The sequence below is a fragment of the Lepisma saccharinum genome, chromosome 7, assembly GCF_977018435.1.
Source record: "Lepisma saccharinum chromosome 7, izLepSacc3.1, whole genome shotgun sequence".
Lineage (NCBI taxonomy): Eukaryota > Metazoa > Arthropoda > Insecta > Zygentoma > Lepismatidae > Lepisma > Lepisma saccharinum.
The window spans coordinates 91,120,427-91,141,371 of record NC_139235.1 but is presented as its reverse complement, the minus strand read 5'-3'; the positions used below and the strand labels follow the sequence as shown (position 1 = coordinate 91,141,371).

The 20,945-nt window shown below is 41.1% G+C and overlaps 1 protein-coding gene across 2 annotated transcripts in view; it reads right to left on the bottom strand.

Moving 5' to 3' along the window:
- Nucleotides 1-236: 236 nt before the first annotated feature.
- tnc (tenectin) overlaps nt 237-20,945 on the bottom strand; it is a 132,270-nt gene continuing 111,561 nt past the window's right edge. The window contains exons 6-12 of one of the 2 annotated variants that reach the window (XM_083125594.1): nt 19,429-19,576; nt 17,911-18,183; nt 16,290-16,346; nt 9,713-14,197; nt 8,814-9,008; nt 3,980-8,519; nt 237-2,104 (exon numbers count right to left, since the gene is read on the bottom strand). In XM_083125594.1, the coding sequence (XP_082981720.1) occupies nt 2,008-2,104; nt 3,980-8,519; nt 8,814-9,008; nt 9,713-14,197; nt 16,290-16,346; nt 17,911-18,183; nt 19,429-19,576 (9,795 nt within the window). In that variant the 3' untranslated portion in view covers nt 237-2,007. The remainder of the gene's footprint in view (nt 2,105-3,979; nt 8,520-8,813; nt 9,009-9,712; nt 14,198-16,289; nt 16,347-17,910; nt 18,184-19,428; nt 19,577-20,945) is intronic. The other variant, XM_083125595.1, reaches the window with a different exon arrangement.

Genomic DNA, 20,945 nt, shown 5'->3' with positions numbered 1-20,945 from the left:
GCATAAGTACTACCAAGCTAATATATCCAGTCTTTAAACACGTAGGATGCAATGCAATAGAAGAGCTAACGAAAATAGTTATTTACAATTTACTGAGCAATACTTGTGCATCCCACTGTACCAACTTATAAATAAAAGAGGTAAGTTGTAAAGAAATAAATATTGTTAGGAATACATTTAGGTGTAAATGATACATATACTTCATATAATATAAAAAAAGATCTTTTATTTCTAGAAATTAATCGATTTCACAGAACAAGAGCAGATTACTGTTTTCTTTGTACCGTTTCACCCTTTTTTGTCCAATACAGAAACGAAAAGCTTTAAGCACAAAATTGAATGAATCAAGTCAGCCCATCTTGCTATCAACCAGTTTATGGCGGAATATTCTTCCTTCTTTTTAAACATGTATATAGTATATATATAAATCGTATATACATTACATGTACATTAAAAAGAAGAAACAAATATGGGAGCTAAGGTCTAGGATGACGTCAATAGAGTTGACAAACATGGACTAGCAAAATATTTCTTGTCATTTTACAATAGGCTTACATGAACCAGGGCAAGAGTACAACCATTCAATTTCGTACAAAATCACACTGGCTAAAAAAAATCACGTAATTACATTATGTATATAAATAGTAAAAACACTACTAGCTAGTAAATTGGGTCACAATATGTGGCTTAATGTACAAAACATTGCTCTGCCTGAATGTTCGAGGAAGAGAAACAAGACACGAACCCCCCAATACAACTTTTCGTTGCGAAGACAAAAGACAGTCGAAGATCGATAAATGCGTTTCTATTCATCAAACGATTCAGGCAACATGGACGAATACTGCGAGGTTCAATTTTGAGGGAATTCGAACTGAGTTTATTTATTCAACAGTTACTTGTCATCTTTGTTTAAATAAATTAAGGAAATTCCCTCAAAAGAGCATTGGCTCGCATGACACGTCAGCTTTTCGAGGAAGGCGAGAGAATTGTGGGTATTGTGATGTTTATCAAGGCCATTCGTAGCTTCTTGTAAAAAGTTTTGTTAAAAAATAGGAATGTGGCACATCTTCTTTCTGTAAGAAGCAGTTCGTTCAAGAAAAAATTACATTAGGCCATGTAATATATCGTTTATATACCGTATAAATACCACTTTATTTCTGGTCCCTACTTTCATTAATAAATTAAACAGGTCGAAAATTGTTAAGATTTTATCAGCCTTTTTGTAACCTTGTAATGCACTGAACACTCTTCATAGAGTTTTGAACACATTTGAAGGCACTTCTTAACAGTTCTCGCCCGAGGAATCACGGGATTCTTTGTGTCCAGATGTGAAATATTAAATTACAATTATGAAATTGATTACCATCAGAACAGTATTATAAAAATCCTCGACTTGAATCAGTCTAGCACTCTCTGGATATTGAAGTGTTTTATCTATTGCACTAAAAATTAAGTATAACAACTTTTGTATGAAATTTCTCTTTAAGATCGTCCTTCATCTACTCCATACTGTTCATGTGTGTTACAAAAAAAGTGATATGTTCAAAAATGTACATATCGTAGTAAAAAAGAGCTACAAAACAGGCACTTTGAATCCTGTAGAAGGACGGTATGACGCTACAGGAAGGAGACCGTATCGTGAAACGGGCAAAAGTTGAAGGAAAAAAAAACATATTTGTATGGAGAATTCTTCTTTTTTTTGGCACCCTAGCTGGCCATCAACTCCAATGGCAACACTTTTATAATTCTCCCCGAATCATATCTCTTTCGTGTCCCTTTATCTGGCCTTCTTGTCATCACGGGAGAGTATGCCCCTCTTTGTTTATGAAAGAGGGATATATATATACTAATGGCATTTGTGCGTTGTTCACGGATTTCACTACAACCTTGGAATCTTTTGGTTCGTGGTTCTGTAGAAAGAGCCATTACTTGTGTTAAGTCCACTGGTGGGGGTTGAGCACTTTGAAACATACATGTCTTTCGCGATGCACTCATTCACACGTTTTTTCACCGTCTTCTACTCGCTGCTTGGATCATTTTCCTCAACATTGGTTCAGGACTGCATGCCTTCGGTTCGCACTTCATCTTGCTGTCTGCACCACACCTGAAATGAAACATTTGCCATTGAACACAGATTGTTAACAAATCGTTATTCCGATATATAAACAGAACTTGAAATTTATTCATTTTTTGAGAAAATTCCAGGTACAGCACAGGTCGCCATTTTACACTGAAATTGTCAAGAATAAAATAGCAAAATAATAATAATTAAAAAATATCAAAGGAACACAAAAATGAATACCAAAATTAACAAAGAATAAGTAAAGATGGCAGTATTTGATATTAGTTACAAACATTTCTTTCAATAGAAGACCGAAAGGCAAACTCGGAGGAAAATACCGTGCGTCCATTTCGATCTGCAGCCGAGAGATCGGGAGAAGCGTGGCGGGCGGCGCTGGCGGAGATGCCGACATTTGCGGCCTGAAATGCCCGCTTATTTTTATGGACATATGCAGACATTTATATAAATATTGCAAAACGAGCACTAACCTGTGTTATAAGAGTATGGTTTTAATTTTAGTAGCTTAGTGGCTGTATGTGCTGATGATTTTGACACTCCAATCTCCTGTGAAACACGGCGTAGAGGTTTGTTTGGATAACTTTCTAACTCTGCCCCAATTTCATCGAGTTCATCGAGGAAGCTCACGAAAACCATTGACTTTTAATGGTTTCGTCGGCAGCGTAATCTTGATACAGTGTTGCACATTCGAATCCTCCAAACGATCCCCATCGACACAAAACTCTTTCAAGGATATAAACTTAAGCAGGACGTTGCTGGTCAAAACTATGATTAAAATGTTTTATTATCTGTGACTCTTATCGTCACTTCTAAAGCGTATTTTTTTGTGTATATAAATGCAGAACTTGGATGAATTACAGATGATGAATTATAACCCAGGTTAGTGCTCGTTTTGCAATATTTATATAAATGTCTGGATATGTCCGTAAAAATAAGCGAGCATTACAGGCCGCAAATGTCGGCATCTCCGCCAGCGCCGCTCGCCACGCTTCTCCCGATCTCTCGGCTGCAGATCGAAATGGACGCACTGATGAGAGATCGTTGTATTGTGTGATAAGTCTGTAAAAGAGACATCTTTTTTGAATTTCCAGTCTAGGTCATTCTGTGTAAAATAAGGTTGTGTTACGTGTTGTGCATGGGTACTCAAGGAGCGTGTTCCAGCCATTCAGCCATTCTGAAAACGGGGCTGATATGCAGTTCTGCAAGTTTAGAAAATATAAGAGATGCGGAGACGAAAAATTGCGTAGCGGTGTTTCACGTTCATCTTTACTCCGCTAGCATAACTTACCTAATAAATTTTCTAACATGGTACAAGAACTGACATGTTTGGCAATGAATTAAATATTTTTCCTCCAGCAAAATTAAAATACTTTGTGTGAAGGTTCTTTTGGTGGGCTCTATTATCTCTTTAATTGTGGTTTTAAAGTAAAATTAGTCACAATATTTACCAGAAACATAACCGTATTTTCAGATATGAGCACAAAAAAAAGTGATCCACAAGGTCGAGAGTGTAATATTTAACCTAATTAAACTCCCGCCACAATGATATTAATATACCCAAGGTGCTGTAGTAATTATTTGTAGGGGATGAGGAGGAATTATACCCTTTGGATACAGCACCCTCCCCCATTTCTAATTGCAAACTTGGCAAGGATAAAATACAGTATCTCATTGCTTCGAATCCCCTAGCAACAAGGTGTTCAAATAGGAATATCATTCTGAACATATAATGTACACGACATGCTGATATATCTGTCACTGAAAACCAAATAAGCAGTATAATTTTGCACCATTTAGTTAGAAAGTGTAACTTTGAACAGCTTTTCGAGAAAAATAAACAATATTGTTTAAGTTAGGTTAGGTTATTAGTTATCAGTCATAAAAATGCAAATAACCTACCTGCATTGCAAACATGGACCCGACGCAGATCTGACGATTTGTCCCACAGCGTAGACTTTGTTCTGGATATTACAGCCTCTGGCTGGCCTCCTGTAGAAGTAGGACTGCAAACTAGGTGGCATTGTCGTCGTCGTTGTCGTCGTGATGTTCATATTTGTCATGGAGACGGGACACTCGTATCTCGGGCAGCAGAAGCCATCGATTGGTTCTTCATGGCAGCCTGGGATTGGCGGTGGGCAACTCTGCTGGAGACAGATGATGTCACTTCGGAAGCAGAAGCAGAAATCACAAGGATCATCACGAGGTATTTGCTGCGCTGATACATATATTTTGCCTCCGTATCTGCAGGTGCCAGGACCAAATGCACTTGCTCCTTCGTCTTCGACCTCTCCAGGATAAGGTGGCAAGTATCCTGGTCCGCCGAAGTGGTCGTCCTCTGGCGGTGGTAGGTAACCTTCTACGTGTTCGTCTTCAGGTTCGTCAGGTTCTTCCCCTGGGAAGTGGTACACTGGTTCTTGTCCTAGGTACTGGTCTTCGTCGTCTGGCTCTTGACCGAAGGGACTTTCAGATGTAATCTGACCTGGTGCTTTCTCGCTAGTAACATCATGGTGCAGATCCTCTTCGTCTGGAGTTCCCGACAGTTCCTCTCCAGGTACTCCCGTAGGACTCACGAACTCTGGTCTAGCTGACGTCGATTTCTGTCCGTCTTCCTCTTCTGGACTTGCATATTCTTGTTCCGTTGGGGCACCAGTGACATTTTGCTTCTCTGATTCATATTCAGGTGGAGCATATGTACTCGACGTTGCACCTTCAACAGGTTTCGGTGTTGATGTAGGTTCGCCTTCTGGAGGCAAATGTGTGGGGACTTCTTCGACTTCAACTGGTCCAGTGTCGTCTCCTAGTGGCAAAGGTGCTTCAGAGCTTACAGTTGTCTGGTCAATGGGTGACTTTGAGGATTCAATTTCTTGAGGTGGCAGGCTACCTTCAGTTGGTTTCCTAGATTCTTCTTCTTCTGTGATAGAGGAACTTTCAGTGGACGACAATCCCGCAGGCGAGATTGTTGTGGATGCACTTACTTCTGGTCGAACGGTGCCTGAATCTTCTTCTGGAGGTTGCTGTTCAAGAGAAACTGTAGGATGTGCAGTTGGTTTTTCAGTGGAGCGTATCTCTTCAGGGGCTACAGTTGGAGCTCCATCTTCTGCGGTTGCGGCAGGAGTGCGTGTTTGGACTGTTGTGGCTTCTCCTTCAGAGGAAATAAATTCAGGAACTTTCGTTTCTGCTTCAACGGCTTCAGTCTCGGGAGTCTTTGATGGCTCGGTGCTGAAATGAGCTGGAATGGTAACAGGTTTTCCTGAAGCTTCTCCTTCCGCTTGGGTGACTCCCTCGGACAACGTACTTTGCGTTGCAGAGGGTTCAGCTCCTGTCGTTTCGGAAACGTTCACTCTCTGATCATCAGATTCTATTGGTTTCCTAGTTGGTTCTGGGTATACTCCAGTAGGCAGCTCGGAAGGTTCGATGGTGATTCTAGATTCGTCTACTGGAGGTTGTTGTGTCTGGCTCACAGATGGAGTACTACCTTCAGCCTCAGGCACTCCGGTTGGTTCCTTGCTTGAAACGGTTCCAGTTTCCGCCTGTCCAGATTCGACCGGCTTTTCAGTTGGTCTTTCTGTGAGTCCTTCTTTGACTGTGGTTTCTGATAACGAAACAGCTTCCTGTGGCGTCTTTTCTGTTAGTATTGATTCAGTCACTTCTGATGGCGCTTTGCTTGCTTCTTCCTCTGGACTTGCAGCTGTTGCTTCACTGATTCGGCTGGGAAGTTCGCTCGAAGACTGAGTTGCTCCTTCTTCTAGGCCAGGCGTCGACTCCATTGCACCGGAAACTGGTGGCAGATAAGTAACTCCTCCTGTGGAAACAGGCACGCTCTGGGTCTCACCAGCAGGGAGAGGAGCTTCTGAAGATTTTTCAGTGGAGACAGAAACTTGTTCTATCGGCGTCTGAGAAGGTTTGGAAGTATCTTCTTCAAATTCAATTGGTTCCTGTGTTTGGTCGGGATATTGTGTTTCATCAGACGGTGAAGCAGTTCTATCAGGCACTTCGGTTGAAGAGCTTGGCCGTGGTGTTTCTGGGCGTTCTGTTGCTTCAGATGGGAGCAGTGGTTTGACTGTAAGGTGTGTTAGAGGTTTATCCGTCTTCACTGGTGGCTGTTCTGTTACCTGTTCTTGTTTCTCGGTTACTTGAGAGCCAACTTCAGGTACAACTGGAGGTTTCTGTGATGACGTTTCTGCAGGTATTTCTTGATCCTCACCAAATCTCTCTGTAACATCTTCTTCGGAAGGTTCGTATGGTTTTTCAGTCGCAGGTTCTTCTGGTACTTCTCCTCTTTCTGTAGACGGCTGCTGTGGAATCTCTGTTCCTCCTTCAACAGCTTCCTCAGGCTGAGTTGGTCTTTCCGTGTAAACCTCTTCAGGCACTTCTGTCGCAATTGGTTTTTCCGGTTCTATCGGTTCTTCAGGTATTTCACTTTTATCGGGTTTCTCTTTATAAGGTGGCAGGGGCTTCTCCGTTTCCTCTTCAGCAGGTTCTACAGGTTTCTCAGTTTCAGGAGCAACTGGTTTAGGCTCTTCTGTGTAAGACTCCTGTGGCACCTCTGTTCCAGATTCAGCAATACGTTCCGTTGGTGTTTGAGGTTCGGCTATTTCAGGTCCTTCTGTGTGCGGCTCCTGTGGTGTCTCTCCCTCAGCACCTTCGTCACGTTCAGGAGGCAAAACTGTTGGTAATTCAGTTTGAACTGGCTCAACATATTCAGGAGAGCTTCCAGTTGGGCGCTCCGATTCGACTTCAACGGCCTCTTGTTCCTCAGGTCTTACCGTGTATGGTTGTTTCGTTGTTTGCGTTTCTGCCTCCACTGGTTTGACGGTTGCAGGTTTATCTGTGGATGGTTCCTGAGGCTTTTCTGCTTCCTCTCCTTCAATGCGTTCAGTAAATCCTTCTGTAGGTAATTCTGTTGCACCAGGAACAATCTTCTCAGGTTCTTCAGTGTAAGGATGCTCTGGTAATTCTGTCTGTGCTTCTGGGACCTCCGCTCGTTCTGTTTCTCCTTCTTGAGGAGTCTCAGGCAATTTTGTTACTGTACCAGGTTCTTCCACACGTTCTGGTGCTTCTGTTGATACCACTGCTTCAGGTTTCACCGTTTCGTATGCTTCAGTTGACGAGCGTTGCGGCGCTTCCGTCTCTTCTTCTGTTACTTGGACACGTTCTGTTGATGCCTCCAAGGGTGCTTTGGTTTCAGATTCCTCAGTCGAAACTTGTTCTGGTTTTCCCGTGGAAAGCCTTTGAGGTGCTTCTGTTTCTGTTTCAAGTGTTTCAGGTTGTTCAGCAGGTCTTTCACTTGGGGAATATGCTGGTCTTCCCGTGGTTGGCTCTTGTGTTTCTATTTCACCAGCTTCGACTCGTTCTGTAGATGGTTCTACATCAACTTGCTGAGGTACTTCCGTGGAAGGACTGTGGGATACTGTTGTTCCTGTTTGTAGCGATTCAACACGTTCTGTACTTGCCCTTGTAGATTGCTCTGTTTCTGATTCAACTCCTTCGACTTTTCCAGGGCCTTCTGTGTAAGGTTCTTGTGGTTCAACCTCTACAGGCTCCTCACCAGGTACCCTTGTTGTAGGCTGTTGTGCAATCTCTGGAATCTCAGGAAGTTCAACCCTTTCAGTGACCAAAGGCTTCTCGGTTTCCAATTCAATTCTCTCTCCCGTTTCTGTTGATGTCTCGGTAGGAAGTTTTTCTGGTTCTTTAGTTTCAATTTCTGTACCTTCGGTTGGCTGTTGTGGTCTTTCTGTTGAGGGCTCCTTTGATTGTCCCGTTGCTTCAGTGTACACCTCTGCAGGCTCAGTCACTTTAGCTGGTGCCGTTGGTGTAATCTTTTCTGGACCTTCACGTTCTTCCTCCGGTGCCAGTGTCGGCTCATGAGTGTAAATTTCTGGTTTAGTGGGCTCTTTCGTGTACTCAAGACTTTCTGGCGATTCTGTCTGTCCGTCTATTGGCTTCACTGGCTTGTATGTGGGTGCCGCAGTAGATATTCCTGGCGATTCTGTCTGTCCCTCTAGTGGCTTCACTGGCTTGTATGTGGGTCCCGCAGTAGATATTCCTGGCGATTCTGTCTGTCCCTCTATTGGTTTCACTGGCTTGTATGTGGGTGCAGCAGTAGATATTCCTGGCGGTTCTGTCTGTCCCTCTATTGGCTTCACTGGCTTGTATGTGGGTGCCGCAGTAGATATTCCTGGCGATTCTGTCTGTCCGTCTATTGGCTTCACTGGCTTGTATGTGGGTGCCGCAGTAGATATTCCTGGCAATTTTGTACTGATCTCCTCGCCACCTGGTGCCTCGGTTTCTTCTTCAGCAACAACTGGTTCCTCTGTGATCTGTGGACGCTTTGGTTCTTCTGTTGGCACACCTGGTTCTTCCTGAAGCTGCTCCTTGGGAGTTGTCGCTGAAGGCATCATTTGGTTTCCTGCCTCTATCGTGGCTGCTTCTTCCCCTTCTGCAATGAAAAACATCAAAGACTTGTTGAATATAACTAATGACACGATATTTATTTTATAAAAAAATACAACGAGTAGTTACAATATTGAACAGAACGAAAACTGTTTCTAGGTTATTGTGAGTTGTGAAATCATTTTTTGGAATATCTATTGAGAGTTGAGATAGAAAATTTTTCGCCATGATAGTGCTCAAAGTAAATGTATAAAATTAGGCATTTTGCTGATCTCAGCCAGCACATATCAGTAACTATTTATATCCTCATTGGCAATTAATAATCGCAATTTATCCTTACCGCAAATGTACATAGGACAGCAGCTATCCTTCTGTTCGATTGGTTTGCAGTTCTTCTCGTAAGATGGAGGTGCTGGGCACTCGATTATCTGACAGCGTAAGATGCTACTTTGGCAAGAGCAGCTCTTTTGGCAAGGCGAAGATGGCCGGACTGATGCTCCATCCTCGTATGTCACACCATCTACCAGGCAGCTTCCTGTTTCAACGTAAAGAAAGATATTTTGGAGAAAACTTGTGAATATGCATGTTCTTTTTAACATACAACCCTCCTCTCTATTTATATGTACATACGTGAATGATTAACTCATGAAATGGATAATGGAACAATCAGAATGATATGTACATGTCTTACCCACGGTTCGAACGTTTGGCATGTAGCTTCTTCGTACCGCTATTATAAAGCACAAAATTAATTTAATTTTCAGCAGGAATGTTCTCTCCATCATATTTAGTTTCTTTCAAGAAAATTTGATTTCCTGCCCTCACCTGAGTGCCATAATTAAATACAACTAAAACGGAGTTATATTTTATATTTTCAACATCATTGTTAGAATGTTACTCTATTTGAAAAAATTCCTGAATACCATTTAGTGAAAAAGTTTCTTCAAATCTTATGTATTAGTTCTTCACATGACCTGACAGTCATTGGCAAACAAAAATACAGCTCTATTTTCAAATTCGTTTCCACAATATGTCTATTTTTTTAAAAAAATTCTTATTCAATTAATCTGATTCATATGTGTTTTCATTTAGACTTTTTTCCATTAGAATAATATGATTTGAATTGCAGTAATTTAATGAACTGAAATAAACCTATCTCTCATTACTTTCAATCATTTACAACTAACCTGATTTGCGCAGAGTAAATTGTATGCCAAATATATTTTAGCAATATCTTACCTTCTCCAGGAATGAACCCAGCTGGTCTGAAAGTTACTTCGGTAGTTGATGTTGATGGTTGGCTAAAGTCTGGGACAGATGGTCGAGTGGTTAATTCACCAGGACCTACGGGAACAGTTGCTTCTTCAGATGGAACTTTGCTTGGCTCAGGGGATTTTTCTCCCTCTGATGGCACTTCTGGAACACGTGTTTCACCTTCAGGTCTCTTAGTGGAGCCATAATCCATTGGTGTAAGAGTTGAAGACCACACTGGTGTGGGTGGGCGAGTACTTGGACTGATTTTCTCAACTGACGAGACTGGTGTTGGACCAGTTGATTCTCCTCCTTCGACTGGAGAGACTCGGGTCGGCCCTGTTGATTCGTCTTCTTCAACTGGTGAAGCTGCCGTTGTACTTGTTAATTCACCTCCTTCAACTGGCGAGACTGATGTTGGTCCTGTCAATCCACTACCTTCAACTGGTGAAGCTGGTGCTGTCTCACTTGATCCTACTCCTTCAATTGGTGGAACTGGTGTTGGTCCAGTTGATTCACCTTCTTCCTCTCCAGAGATTCGTGCTGGTTCCGTTGGTACACCTTCTTCGCCTCCTTCAACTGGTGAAGCTGCTGTTGTACCACTATATTCGCCTCCTTCAATTGGAGAAACTGATGTTGGTCCAGTTGATTCACCTCCTTCAACTGGCGAGACTGGTGTTGGTCCGGTGGATTCGCTTCCTTCAACCGGTGAAGCTGGTGCTGGCTCACTGTATTCGCCTCCTTCAATTGGTGGAATTGTTGTTGGTCCGGTTGATTCGCTTCCTTCAACTGGTGAAGCTGGTGCTGGCTCACTTGATTCGCCTCCTTCAACTGGTGAGACTGATGATGGTCCGGTTAATTCACCTCCTTCAGCCGGTGAAGCTGGTGCTGGCTCACTTGATTCACTTCCTTCAACTGGCGAGACTGATGTTGGTTCGGTTAATTCACCACCTTCAGCCGGTGAAGCTGGTGCTGGCTCACTTGATTCGCCTCCTTCAATTGGTGAAATTGGTGTTGGTCCGGTTGATTCTACTCCTTCAACTGGTGTTGGCTCACTTGATTCGCCTACTTGAACTGGTGCAACTGGTGCTGGCTCAGTTGATTCACCTTCTTCAACTGGTGAAACCGGTGCTGGCTCACTTGAATCGTCTCCTTCAACTGGTGAAACTGGTGCTGGCTCACTTGATTCACCTCCTTGAATTGTTGGAACTGCTGTTGGTCCTGTTGATTCACCTCCCTCCCCTGGAGAGGCAGGCGATCGTTCGGTTGAGCCTTCTTCAGGTGTGGAAGGTTCCCTGCTAGATTCTTCGTCTCCAATCTGAGGAACTAAACTTACATCCTCATCTCTACCTGGTTGCAAAGTCGTCGACTCTTCATCTTGGAATTTTGTTGCCTGTGTTGTTGTAACAACAACACCAGTGCTCTGTTCTTCGCTTAGAGTTATAGCCACTGCAGGCTCCTCAGTAACAACTGGCAGCATTTCTTCCTTAGTCGGTTCCACGCTAGGCCTTTCCGTTTGAGACGGTTGTACCGAAGTTTCTGTTACTTCTACAGCAGGTTCCTCACCCTTTGTTACATCTGCCAGAGGTACTGCTTCTGTATGAATTTCTGTAACTGGCTGTACTGATTCTGGTCCCTCGGTTGATGAAGGTCTCTCTTCGCCTGGTGTTTGTGTTTCCACTTTCTCTTCTAACGCTGGACCTTGGGTAGGGTAGCCTGTTTCTGGTTCTGTTTCTACAGGAGATTCACCCCTTTCTGTAACGCTCGAGGATGGTTCCTCTCCACTGGCAGTAGTAGCAATCTGTTCTGGCACTTGTGGTTTTGGTGATTCCGTTGATATTAGTTCCTCGGGAGCTGACGTAGGTTCCTTTGTCTCAGGTACCTCGGTAATATGTGGAATTTCATCTTTAGGAGTCTCTTCCTGTTCAGTAGCGGTTTCGACAGGGTCTTGCGTCAGTGACGGCTTGCTGGGAGAGGAGCTCTTGATTGGTGACTCTGTTGATATATCTGCAGGTTTCTCTGTAGGCACTTCTTCAGAACTCTCTATCGTTACACTACCTGGACCTTCTGTTACTTTAGGTGATGACAACAATTCAGATTCTGTAACGGTCTGGGAAGATTCTTCTGGTGAGTGTTCTTCACTTGGTTCTTCTGTATCCTTCTTAATTTCAGTACTTGATTCAATAGGCTCTTCACTTGGTTTTGTGGTACTGGAAACGCCTTCGGTACGTTCTGGTACTTCAGTTACTTCTTTCTCATATTCCGTTGTAACTTCCAGTCGCCCCTCTGTTACTTCCTCTTCGCTAGGTTTGCTAGGTGCTCCTTCAATTTCTGTCGACTGTGGCTCTGTTTCTGTCACAGCTTCGCCAGTCTCTTCTGTTGTTGGTTTTTGCGCGTAAATTTCTCCAGGTTTAGTCACTCCACTTGGTTCTTGAGTCACTTCCGATTCAGGGGATGTAGCAGAATCTATTTCTGATGCTTTTTCCCCGGATTCAGTAGAAGGTTCAACTGGTTCTTGAGGCAAGTGTTCGCTACTGGATTCTGGTTTGGCCGTACTCTGATCTTCAGGAGACTGTGATACTTCTTCAATTGATTCAGGACTGGTTTGGCCTTCCTCACGCTCAGAATCAGTTTCGGGAGATTCACTTTCTTCTGTTGCTTCTGTTACTTCCCCGTAGCTTGGCGAGGAACTTCCTGGTTCTTGCTTTGAGGTTGTTATTTCCTCGCTGTCAGCCTTTTCTGGTTTCTCTGTTGCCGAGGGTATAATTGTTGGACTTTCAGGACCTTCTGTTTGTAAAGGTTCACCGGGCTTTAGGCTTGTTTCTTCCTCTCCTATTTGAGGGACTAATGATGATTCTTCCTCCGGTTTCCTAGTTGGATGCAAGTCTTCTGCTGGAATAGAGGGTTCATTTCGTTCTGTGCTAATTTCTGCAGGTTTCCCAGTCTGTTCCAATGGCTTTTCTGTCTCTCCCCTTTCAGATGATGATGGGATCTTTTCTTCGCCCTCAGTAACAGCCTCTACAGCCTCTTGAGATAATGTTGGTTGTGTTGGTGCTGGTGCAAGTTCTGGTTTTTCCGATTCTTCAGTTGCTGTTGATTCTTCGTATTCTGAACCACTTGTCTCAGGTGTTTCTGGTCGTTTTGTTGAGGCTTCAGACAGACCTTCGGTAACACCTTCACCAAACCTTTCAGTCGGTTGCTCTTCTAGTTCTTGATCTGTGGTTTGTGCTGGTTTTGAAGCTTCCTCTTGTGGTGACGTGTGATCAGTGTCCGTAAAGCTTTCGACTGGTTCCTGCGTTATTTCTGGGCGAGAAGAGCTGGTAATTTCAGATACTCCTTCCTCGTGTTGGACACGTGTCACTTGCGGTTCCTCTGTACTTTGTTTACCTTCGTCTTCTTCAGAGACACTCCCTGTTGTTTCTTCTTCCTTACGCCCTTCTGTTACTGATTCTAGTGGCTCCTCTGTCGATGGTTTTTCAGTGGGTGTCTGTTTTGAGGGTAAATCTGAGGGACCAGTGGAACTTTCTGTGGGTTTCTCAGATCCTTCCGAAAAACCTGTTTTTTCCGGTGAAGCAGTTGTTACTTCCTCATGTGAAACGATGGTACCGGGTTCTTCAGTAATCTCTCCAGCTTCAGGAGTTTCCGTTGATTCCGTTCGTGTTGGCAAGCCTCCTTCTTCCTCTGTGGAAATTCCTTGAGGCTTCTCTGAAGACTCTTCGTCGCCAGTTCCCAAAGGTAAACCTTCTGATTCTGTGGATACTTCACTGGTTGGTTCTTCAGTACTTGTGGGTGCCTTAGAAGTCTTCTCGGTATATTCAGGCTCCTGTGACGACAGCTCTGCTCTAGCAGTTGTCGATTCAGACGTTTCAATTTTTGATGTTACTTGCTCCTCAGATGGTTTAGCTCCTTCTTCTGTAGTAAGCTCGGATGGACCTTCGGAAATCTCCGCTCGCTCTGTGGACACTTCTGCGGGTTTTGATGACTCAGGACCTCTTGAGGTTAGCTCAGGTGTTTCAGAAGTAACCTCGATGGATGTTTTTTCTATTGGTTCTGATTGTTCTGGAGCTTTCGTTTCTGTTGGTTTCGTGGTTGCTTCGTCTCTCACTCCATCTTCAGGCAATTTGCTGGTTAATTCATCCTCGTGACTTGTTGGCTTTTCTGTTACCAAAGACCCCGGAGATACAGGCCTGACGGTTGGTGCTGTTGCTGTCATAAATTCATCTTCAGCTTTCGCAGTGGAGGATTTTTCTTCAGCTGATGGTGTGCTGTAAAGTTCTTCGGGAATTGAAGGACGGGAAGTTGAAGAAACCGATCCAATTATGAGATCACTACTTCCTGGTTCTTCAGAACTAGGATGTCGTTCCTCTTCTTCCTCTGGTTCATGTTCCTGCTGCTGAGTCAGATCTTCCTCTTGCTGCTGAGTTAGTTCAGGTTTCAGTGTTGTTGTAGACAGCAGCGGGAAAGTACCATTAACTGTTAAAGGGAAAATGAGAACCGTCAGCAGCTTATCATAAGCCTTAAAACAACCAATTAGTACATCAACACACCCATTCGATTCAATTCTCATATTTCTATTTTGGATATGTACACAAGCAGAAATTGATATATTTACAAGTCTAAAACAGTAGAACAATGTTAAACAGAAAAGTCAAGAACATTGAAAGATTTCTCTCACTCTCTCACGTACGTGTACACACACACACACATACACACACACGCGCGCGCACGCGCGCACACACACACACACACACACACACACACACACACACTACTGTCTCAAATTTATCTATTCATAATCCAATATGGAGCAGTTCTAAAACTCTACGAATTCCAAACTAAGTAAGTATAACCTTCACTACAATGCCCAAGTTCTGAACCCGTATAGAAGAAGAATGTTTCATGAAATATCACAGTCCTTCATGTGTTTTACTACAAAATGTCATGCCAAGCACTACAGTCTACACTAATACACTACACAGATCAGTTCTACGTGGAGTGTTACGTTTTGGTATGGTTATTCTTTTGAGACTACCAAGAAACAATGAGTTTTTCGATTTCATGGGTTGTGATAGATAGGAAAGAACATGAAAGAAGTACAAGATATCGAGAGATAGACAAGACGTGCATCGTACTTTTGATGCAAAAAACATCAGATCGTCCTACTGGCGACTTGCAGAAACTAAATAATTCAGCACGAATTATCTGAGCCAGCTGAAATCTTCATTTTTTTTGCCTTAAAATATGTGGGTGTGATTCTTGATTGATTTTTGTTCTTTAGCGTCGCTTTCCTTCCACGTTTGGCTTATCGCGATGATGATCATGAATAATGGTGTGATGGAATTGATGAACGAACACTCACGAAGTACATCCATTCGAAACCGGGATGTTTCTCGTTGATTGATTGGGCTCCCTTTAGAAGTAGGACATTTACTGTAAACTTATCTTTTTGTGTCAATAATTCGCATTCCTCATTTTCAATATAGCTTTCTTAATCTTTAAGCCTTTTCTAAAATGAGATGATAACATAATAAATAAAGAATTTACGGCGAAGATGTGAAGAGATAAAAGTGTTGCCAAGAATAAACATTACTAAGACCATGCATTGCGTAGAAGGCGTTCACTAGCGCCACAGCGTTACAATATGAAATTAATAATACATAACTGCATTACTTAATATGTAGTTAGTGAATGGTCTATGGTTGAAATGAAATTCAAAGTTAGAATGAACAATTTCAGGACTGTTTCCAAAGACATATTTCTAACGTGTGAACCATAGATTTGTACATTCTTAAACAAAATAATCGACTCGTTATCATAAAATAGGAACACATTTCGTAAGTTTGAAGGGTAACTTGTACTTGGATGGGACAAAGACATATTTCTAACGTGTGAACCATAGATTTGTACATTCTTAAACAAAATAATCGACTCGTTATCATAAAATAGGAACAAATTTCGTAAGTTTGAAGGGTAACTTGTACTTGGATGGGACTGAAAAACGCGTATTCCTTGTTGCTTAATATATTTAATAATGGCTTGTGTGTCTGTATAGGTGATGAAGAGAATTCTCTTTGGATAGTCATGTTATCAATTATCTTCCTTGAGTTGATCAAACATATTACAGTCAGTTATATTATTATAATAATTTTGTGATAAAATATCTCAGTTTACTGCATATGCAGGTTATATTTGACAAATAACAAATATTTTGCATGTACGAATACACCGATTATTCTGATTGTATTCGAAATTTTATTGTTTGTTATTCATATAGAGGTAACGAACTCGGTTTTCAGCGTCATGGTAGATGTCAAACTACGAAGTGTTTGAATATTGGAAAAATGTTCTGGTAAATATTTCCAGATATTGTGAGCTCAGGCGTCTACTCACAGAATTATGGTGCTATAAGGTCCCGCAAGATCGTATTTTAAAAACCAAATATAGCCACTTGGAACTACTCAGATAAAACGTGCTGAACTTCATCTACAGAAGCTACCATGAGTTAATAGCTTGGGTTGGTACATTCCTTGGCCCCCCAGGAAGATAGATTCAGAAGAAACCATACCCTCGTGTTTTCGGTCCTGCCTGAACGAGACCTCATTCACATATCTTATCTCGGTATCTGAAATGACAAATTCATGATATATTACATCACAACTTACATCTAATAAGGAAACAGATTCCCTTTCTTAAGTATAGAAATGTTGGAAGAAATAAATACATGAGCCATTGCACACTCAGACCAAGCACACACGCATACACACGCACACATTTGTACTTTATCAACAGAAGTGCAGAACGTATCCAAATTATGGAACTTGTGAAGTTTCATCTCCTATTTCTTGAATATCCTATATACATATATACACAATGTATTACGAAACTGAAAGGAAAAACAAAACACAAACTAGTCGCATATTTTCGGTCTATTCTGCACTATTTCTCCACAGTCAAACCACGCACAATATATCATAAATATACATTGTGAACTTCAAGCAAGAGACAGTTTAAGAAGACCTGAATATTTAGAAATCAGATAGAGAAATCAAGTTCAAGTGGTAAATTAATTATATTTTTACATGTATGAACTCTTATGGTAACATATATGCAAAACTAAAAACTAAAGAATTCGCGACCCTCTCATTATATAAGAAATTAAATATCTACTTATAATGGCGGATGGAGTATTTTCTTTCGATAAGGAACAGACTCAGTCAATACATGCTCTTCTGTTATTACATGCCAGGGATATATTTATACAATGTGTACGTCAACGAAGTGAACTACTGATTTAATATGCCAGAAAGCTAGAAGATTTTAATTTAATTCAGAATTGGCCAAGCTATATCGAATAATACACATCCTATGCTTAACCAATGAAGTTCTTTACTGTACCATAATGTGCAACAATCAAGCAAGGTAATTAATTTAAAGGAAACACTCTTGATAATTCACTTATCGAGCACAATCACTTACCTTGTCATTTCTGGTTCTGAAATCACAGTTGACCACTAGCGCCACGGCGGCCATTTAGCTTACATACGAAATGTCTTAAATTCTAGTAGACCTAGGTCTACAGTGATTTTGAAAATTCAAGGCAAGTTGAAACTTGTTTTCATTGGCGAAGTTCATAAAATTTTTCCATGATATAGATGTAGACATTAGAGAAATTGTGTAATTTGCTGTAAAAGTAAGGTTGACATGTGAAAGTGGTGTAAATTCTGTACACGAAAACAAAAGGTGTAGGACATTTAGTTTAGAGCTGGTGTAACAGCTAAAACCAAAGAGAAACAAACGATTGGTGAATTGTCGAATTAATGAATAAGAACTGAAAGCGCGTGTCGTTGGCGTGTTAGTTCTCGATTGGAAAGTTTGTTTTAGTGCTGTATTATGAGTAATGTAGTGAAGTTGAAACTTTAGAAATAAAATCTACTAGTGTGTTTGCAAATGACATACAGATACACGTCGCTAACGTCTGGAAATATTGCTCTACTTTAACAGTATCGGATCCATCCGACAAGTTCAAGAAACAAGATACGTGCATGCATATTTTACATTTTAGCTTCGGACTCTGAAATCAAATACGTATACTACGCAATTTGTGTTGGTATTCTATCTCGATTAATTTCATGTTTTAGTTTAGGATATAGTACCTCATCCTGGCGTCCAGATGAAATTAAACTTACCGCATTCGTAAGCCTCTGGGCAGCAATGACCTTCAGTCGGTGGAATTGGGGTACAGTTCTTGCCCTCTTTTTCAAGAGGTGTCCCGCAATCTTGCACAGCGCACACGATATCTCCACGCATACAATAGCAGTGCTCGCACGGATTCTTGCTGTCGATCTGGGCACCATCGGCGTACATTTCTCCCTCGTGGTGGCAGTCCAGTGGCCCAGGTGTAGTAGTCATAAGCCCGGAAACGGTTGGTCTTATGGTTGTCTCTGGAATTTCATGGTAATCTGGAGGGGAAAATCAAAAGATTCAGTAAAATGTAAGTAACTTAATTTTCAATTCTTCAGCATATTAAAAGAAAAAAAAATACAGTTTCATCGAACGCTTCACTGGGTGATTAGACAACTAGTGACGAAAGGTCTTGCCCACGGCAGATGCTTAGTCAAGTTCTTTCCCCATTAGATTTATCGCGACGCGAATAGGGAAATATGGAAATTAAGTTGGAAATGAAAAGTGGGCTGAATAGATCGTGTCGTCTATTTTCAAAGTTTCCTCATACGATACTGCATGCTATCTTTAATGAAGATAACTAATATTTTATTCCTATTTTTCATTATCAATTTAGATGTCTCTCTAAAAATTAATTTCCGTTTTATTGCTAGTTTAGTCATATTGTCGTTTTATTTTAGGCGTCACTATTTACTGCTTCGTTAATTTACGATTTGTTTTCGTATTTCCCTTATTTTTCGTCGCCGCCTTTCTGACACTTGTAACTTCTGTCGAAGCATAGGGATATTTAAATACAGAATGCCTCCAGGACCTAAAAATTTGCCAACCTGAGGAGGGGAGGGAATTCCCCCTTATCACCCCTGAAAATAGACCCTGTGTATGTAAGAAAAAGTTAATAAATATCACAGGATAATTTATTGCATGAGGATTTTATGTACTAGCTTTTGCAGTCCATCTCCCCCCTCCCTCGCACCAAGCCCCGCTCAATATGAAAATATTCTGCATTGCATTCCATACTACTTGCAGTATTACAAAAAGTAAAGCGCTACTTTCAAAGTAAGGCAACGCGTTACTTTGGAAGTAAACTACTTTTGAGAATCGTTACGTTTTTAAAGTAAGTGATCCATATCTGCCGTTACTGTCACACAATAAAGATATCTAACTGTTTACACAAGTATCCCATCTATTTTATGTGGCACAAATTTTTTCAGTGTCACAAGTTGACAGCAACACAACAAAGCGTGTTTCGTCCTGAGAAATAAATCCTCCAGTTCTGAATTTATTAAAGTAACGTAAGGTAACGAAGTATAACTACTCATGTAATTTCGGTAACACTTTACTAACGTAATTAGCGATAAAGTAAAGCGTTACGTTATTTATTTGCTGTATTTGCGCCCGACTTCAGAACACATTTTCGATTTTTGATCTCCTTTAAATAATTTTCTGCAAGGAGAAATTTCAGTTATACATTGTAGAATAGGGAGTCTTCCAACCCCAAATGAACTGGCTTTGTTCGTACTTACCGCATTCATACCTGACCGGACAGCAGACACCCTCCTGGTACACTGGGACGCAGCCTTCCACATTCAAAGTACACTCTTGCATGACGCAAGCTGTCCTGTTCCTGATGCAGTAACATAACTCGCAAGGCTTTCTTGGGTCAGAAGGCACCTGTTGAGATTAGAGAAACGAAATTAACTACTTTCAACATTTACGTGGGTTAAGTTTTTCTCGCCTTCATTTTTTATCGCACACAGCTTGCTTTTTCTATACGCAATCCGCTGAACTTGAGATTCATAAAATATTGTAGACGGTTAACGCAACAGAGACAAATGCTTGCTTGAAATAAACCAAAAACAGTTTCCTGTCGCACCTATTGACATATGTATAAATGTACTAAGGTTGCTAAATTCCCTCAATCGGACTTCTCAGCACTTTTTGAAGGCAAGGAGCCACAACAACTTAAATTACACTAAAGTCTATGCGTGTAGGAAAACAAATTATGTTACTTTCACAAATAACACACTTCAAACACATCAATATTTATCTTCTTCCATTTGGAAAACCAACACACTTCTACACAGTATTAAGTTTTTCAACGTTAATCATTGAACACTGAAAAAGTAATTAATATGTAACTTACAAACTGTTACTTTCATTTCAATGTTCATCTGCACGAATCTTCTATCTAGATTATTACATTTTTTAAGAGTCACACGTAAAGGTTGGTCGTCAACAGCAAATTCTCAGAAATGCGCCATACGCATGAAATGTCAGTAATCATACTAAGAAGGCCGTTACAATATGTTTAATTGCGCCATTAAGAACTAATTTATAAGATTTAGACACCAAAATCGGATGCAATAACTAAAAACCATTTGTCAAAATTGGCGTATACGAAATAACACAAATCAAATGCTCTTTTTTACGACCACCACAGCAAGGAGAATATTTCTTCAATCTGAATTTATTGAAAATACAAGTAGCTCTTCACTTCTGCGCTGCTATATGTATTGAAATATGTAATATTTTGGTTAACATAACTTCTTTTTAACAAGCTTCATACTGAAGGCTGGATCCCTAGATTGCAATGCGTTACTTATGGTTCTCTTCGCACGACCTTCATCTATTAGTCGTTCGTATTGTTGCGATTATGCCAGGGAAGCAGAAAGGTAACACAAAACAACCCAAACAATAAAATAAAATATTTCTTGGCCGAAGAACTTGAAATGGCATTGCGAATTATCAATGCATGTTCCACACTCCTTTATCTGTAAAATAATATTAAAAAACTGCAAACTTTGCGTCATGTTTATAAGCGTAAGAACTGTGTAGTCGCCCTAACTAATGACTTAGAAACTAACCTAAAAATTGATGTTGCATTTTTACGTCCAATTTCTAACAAACTAATGTTTTTCTGCTCTCTAAAACTTTATTATTTCTTCCCATATTTTCCTCCCTGATAGTACGTACAGCCACGAACAGAACAGAGTTGCAGTTCAGACATAAATCAATGAGGAAATGTTTACTTGAAATTAGT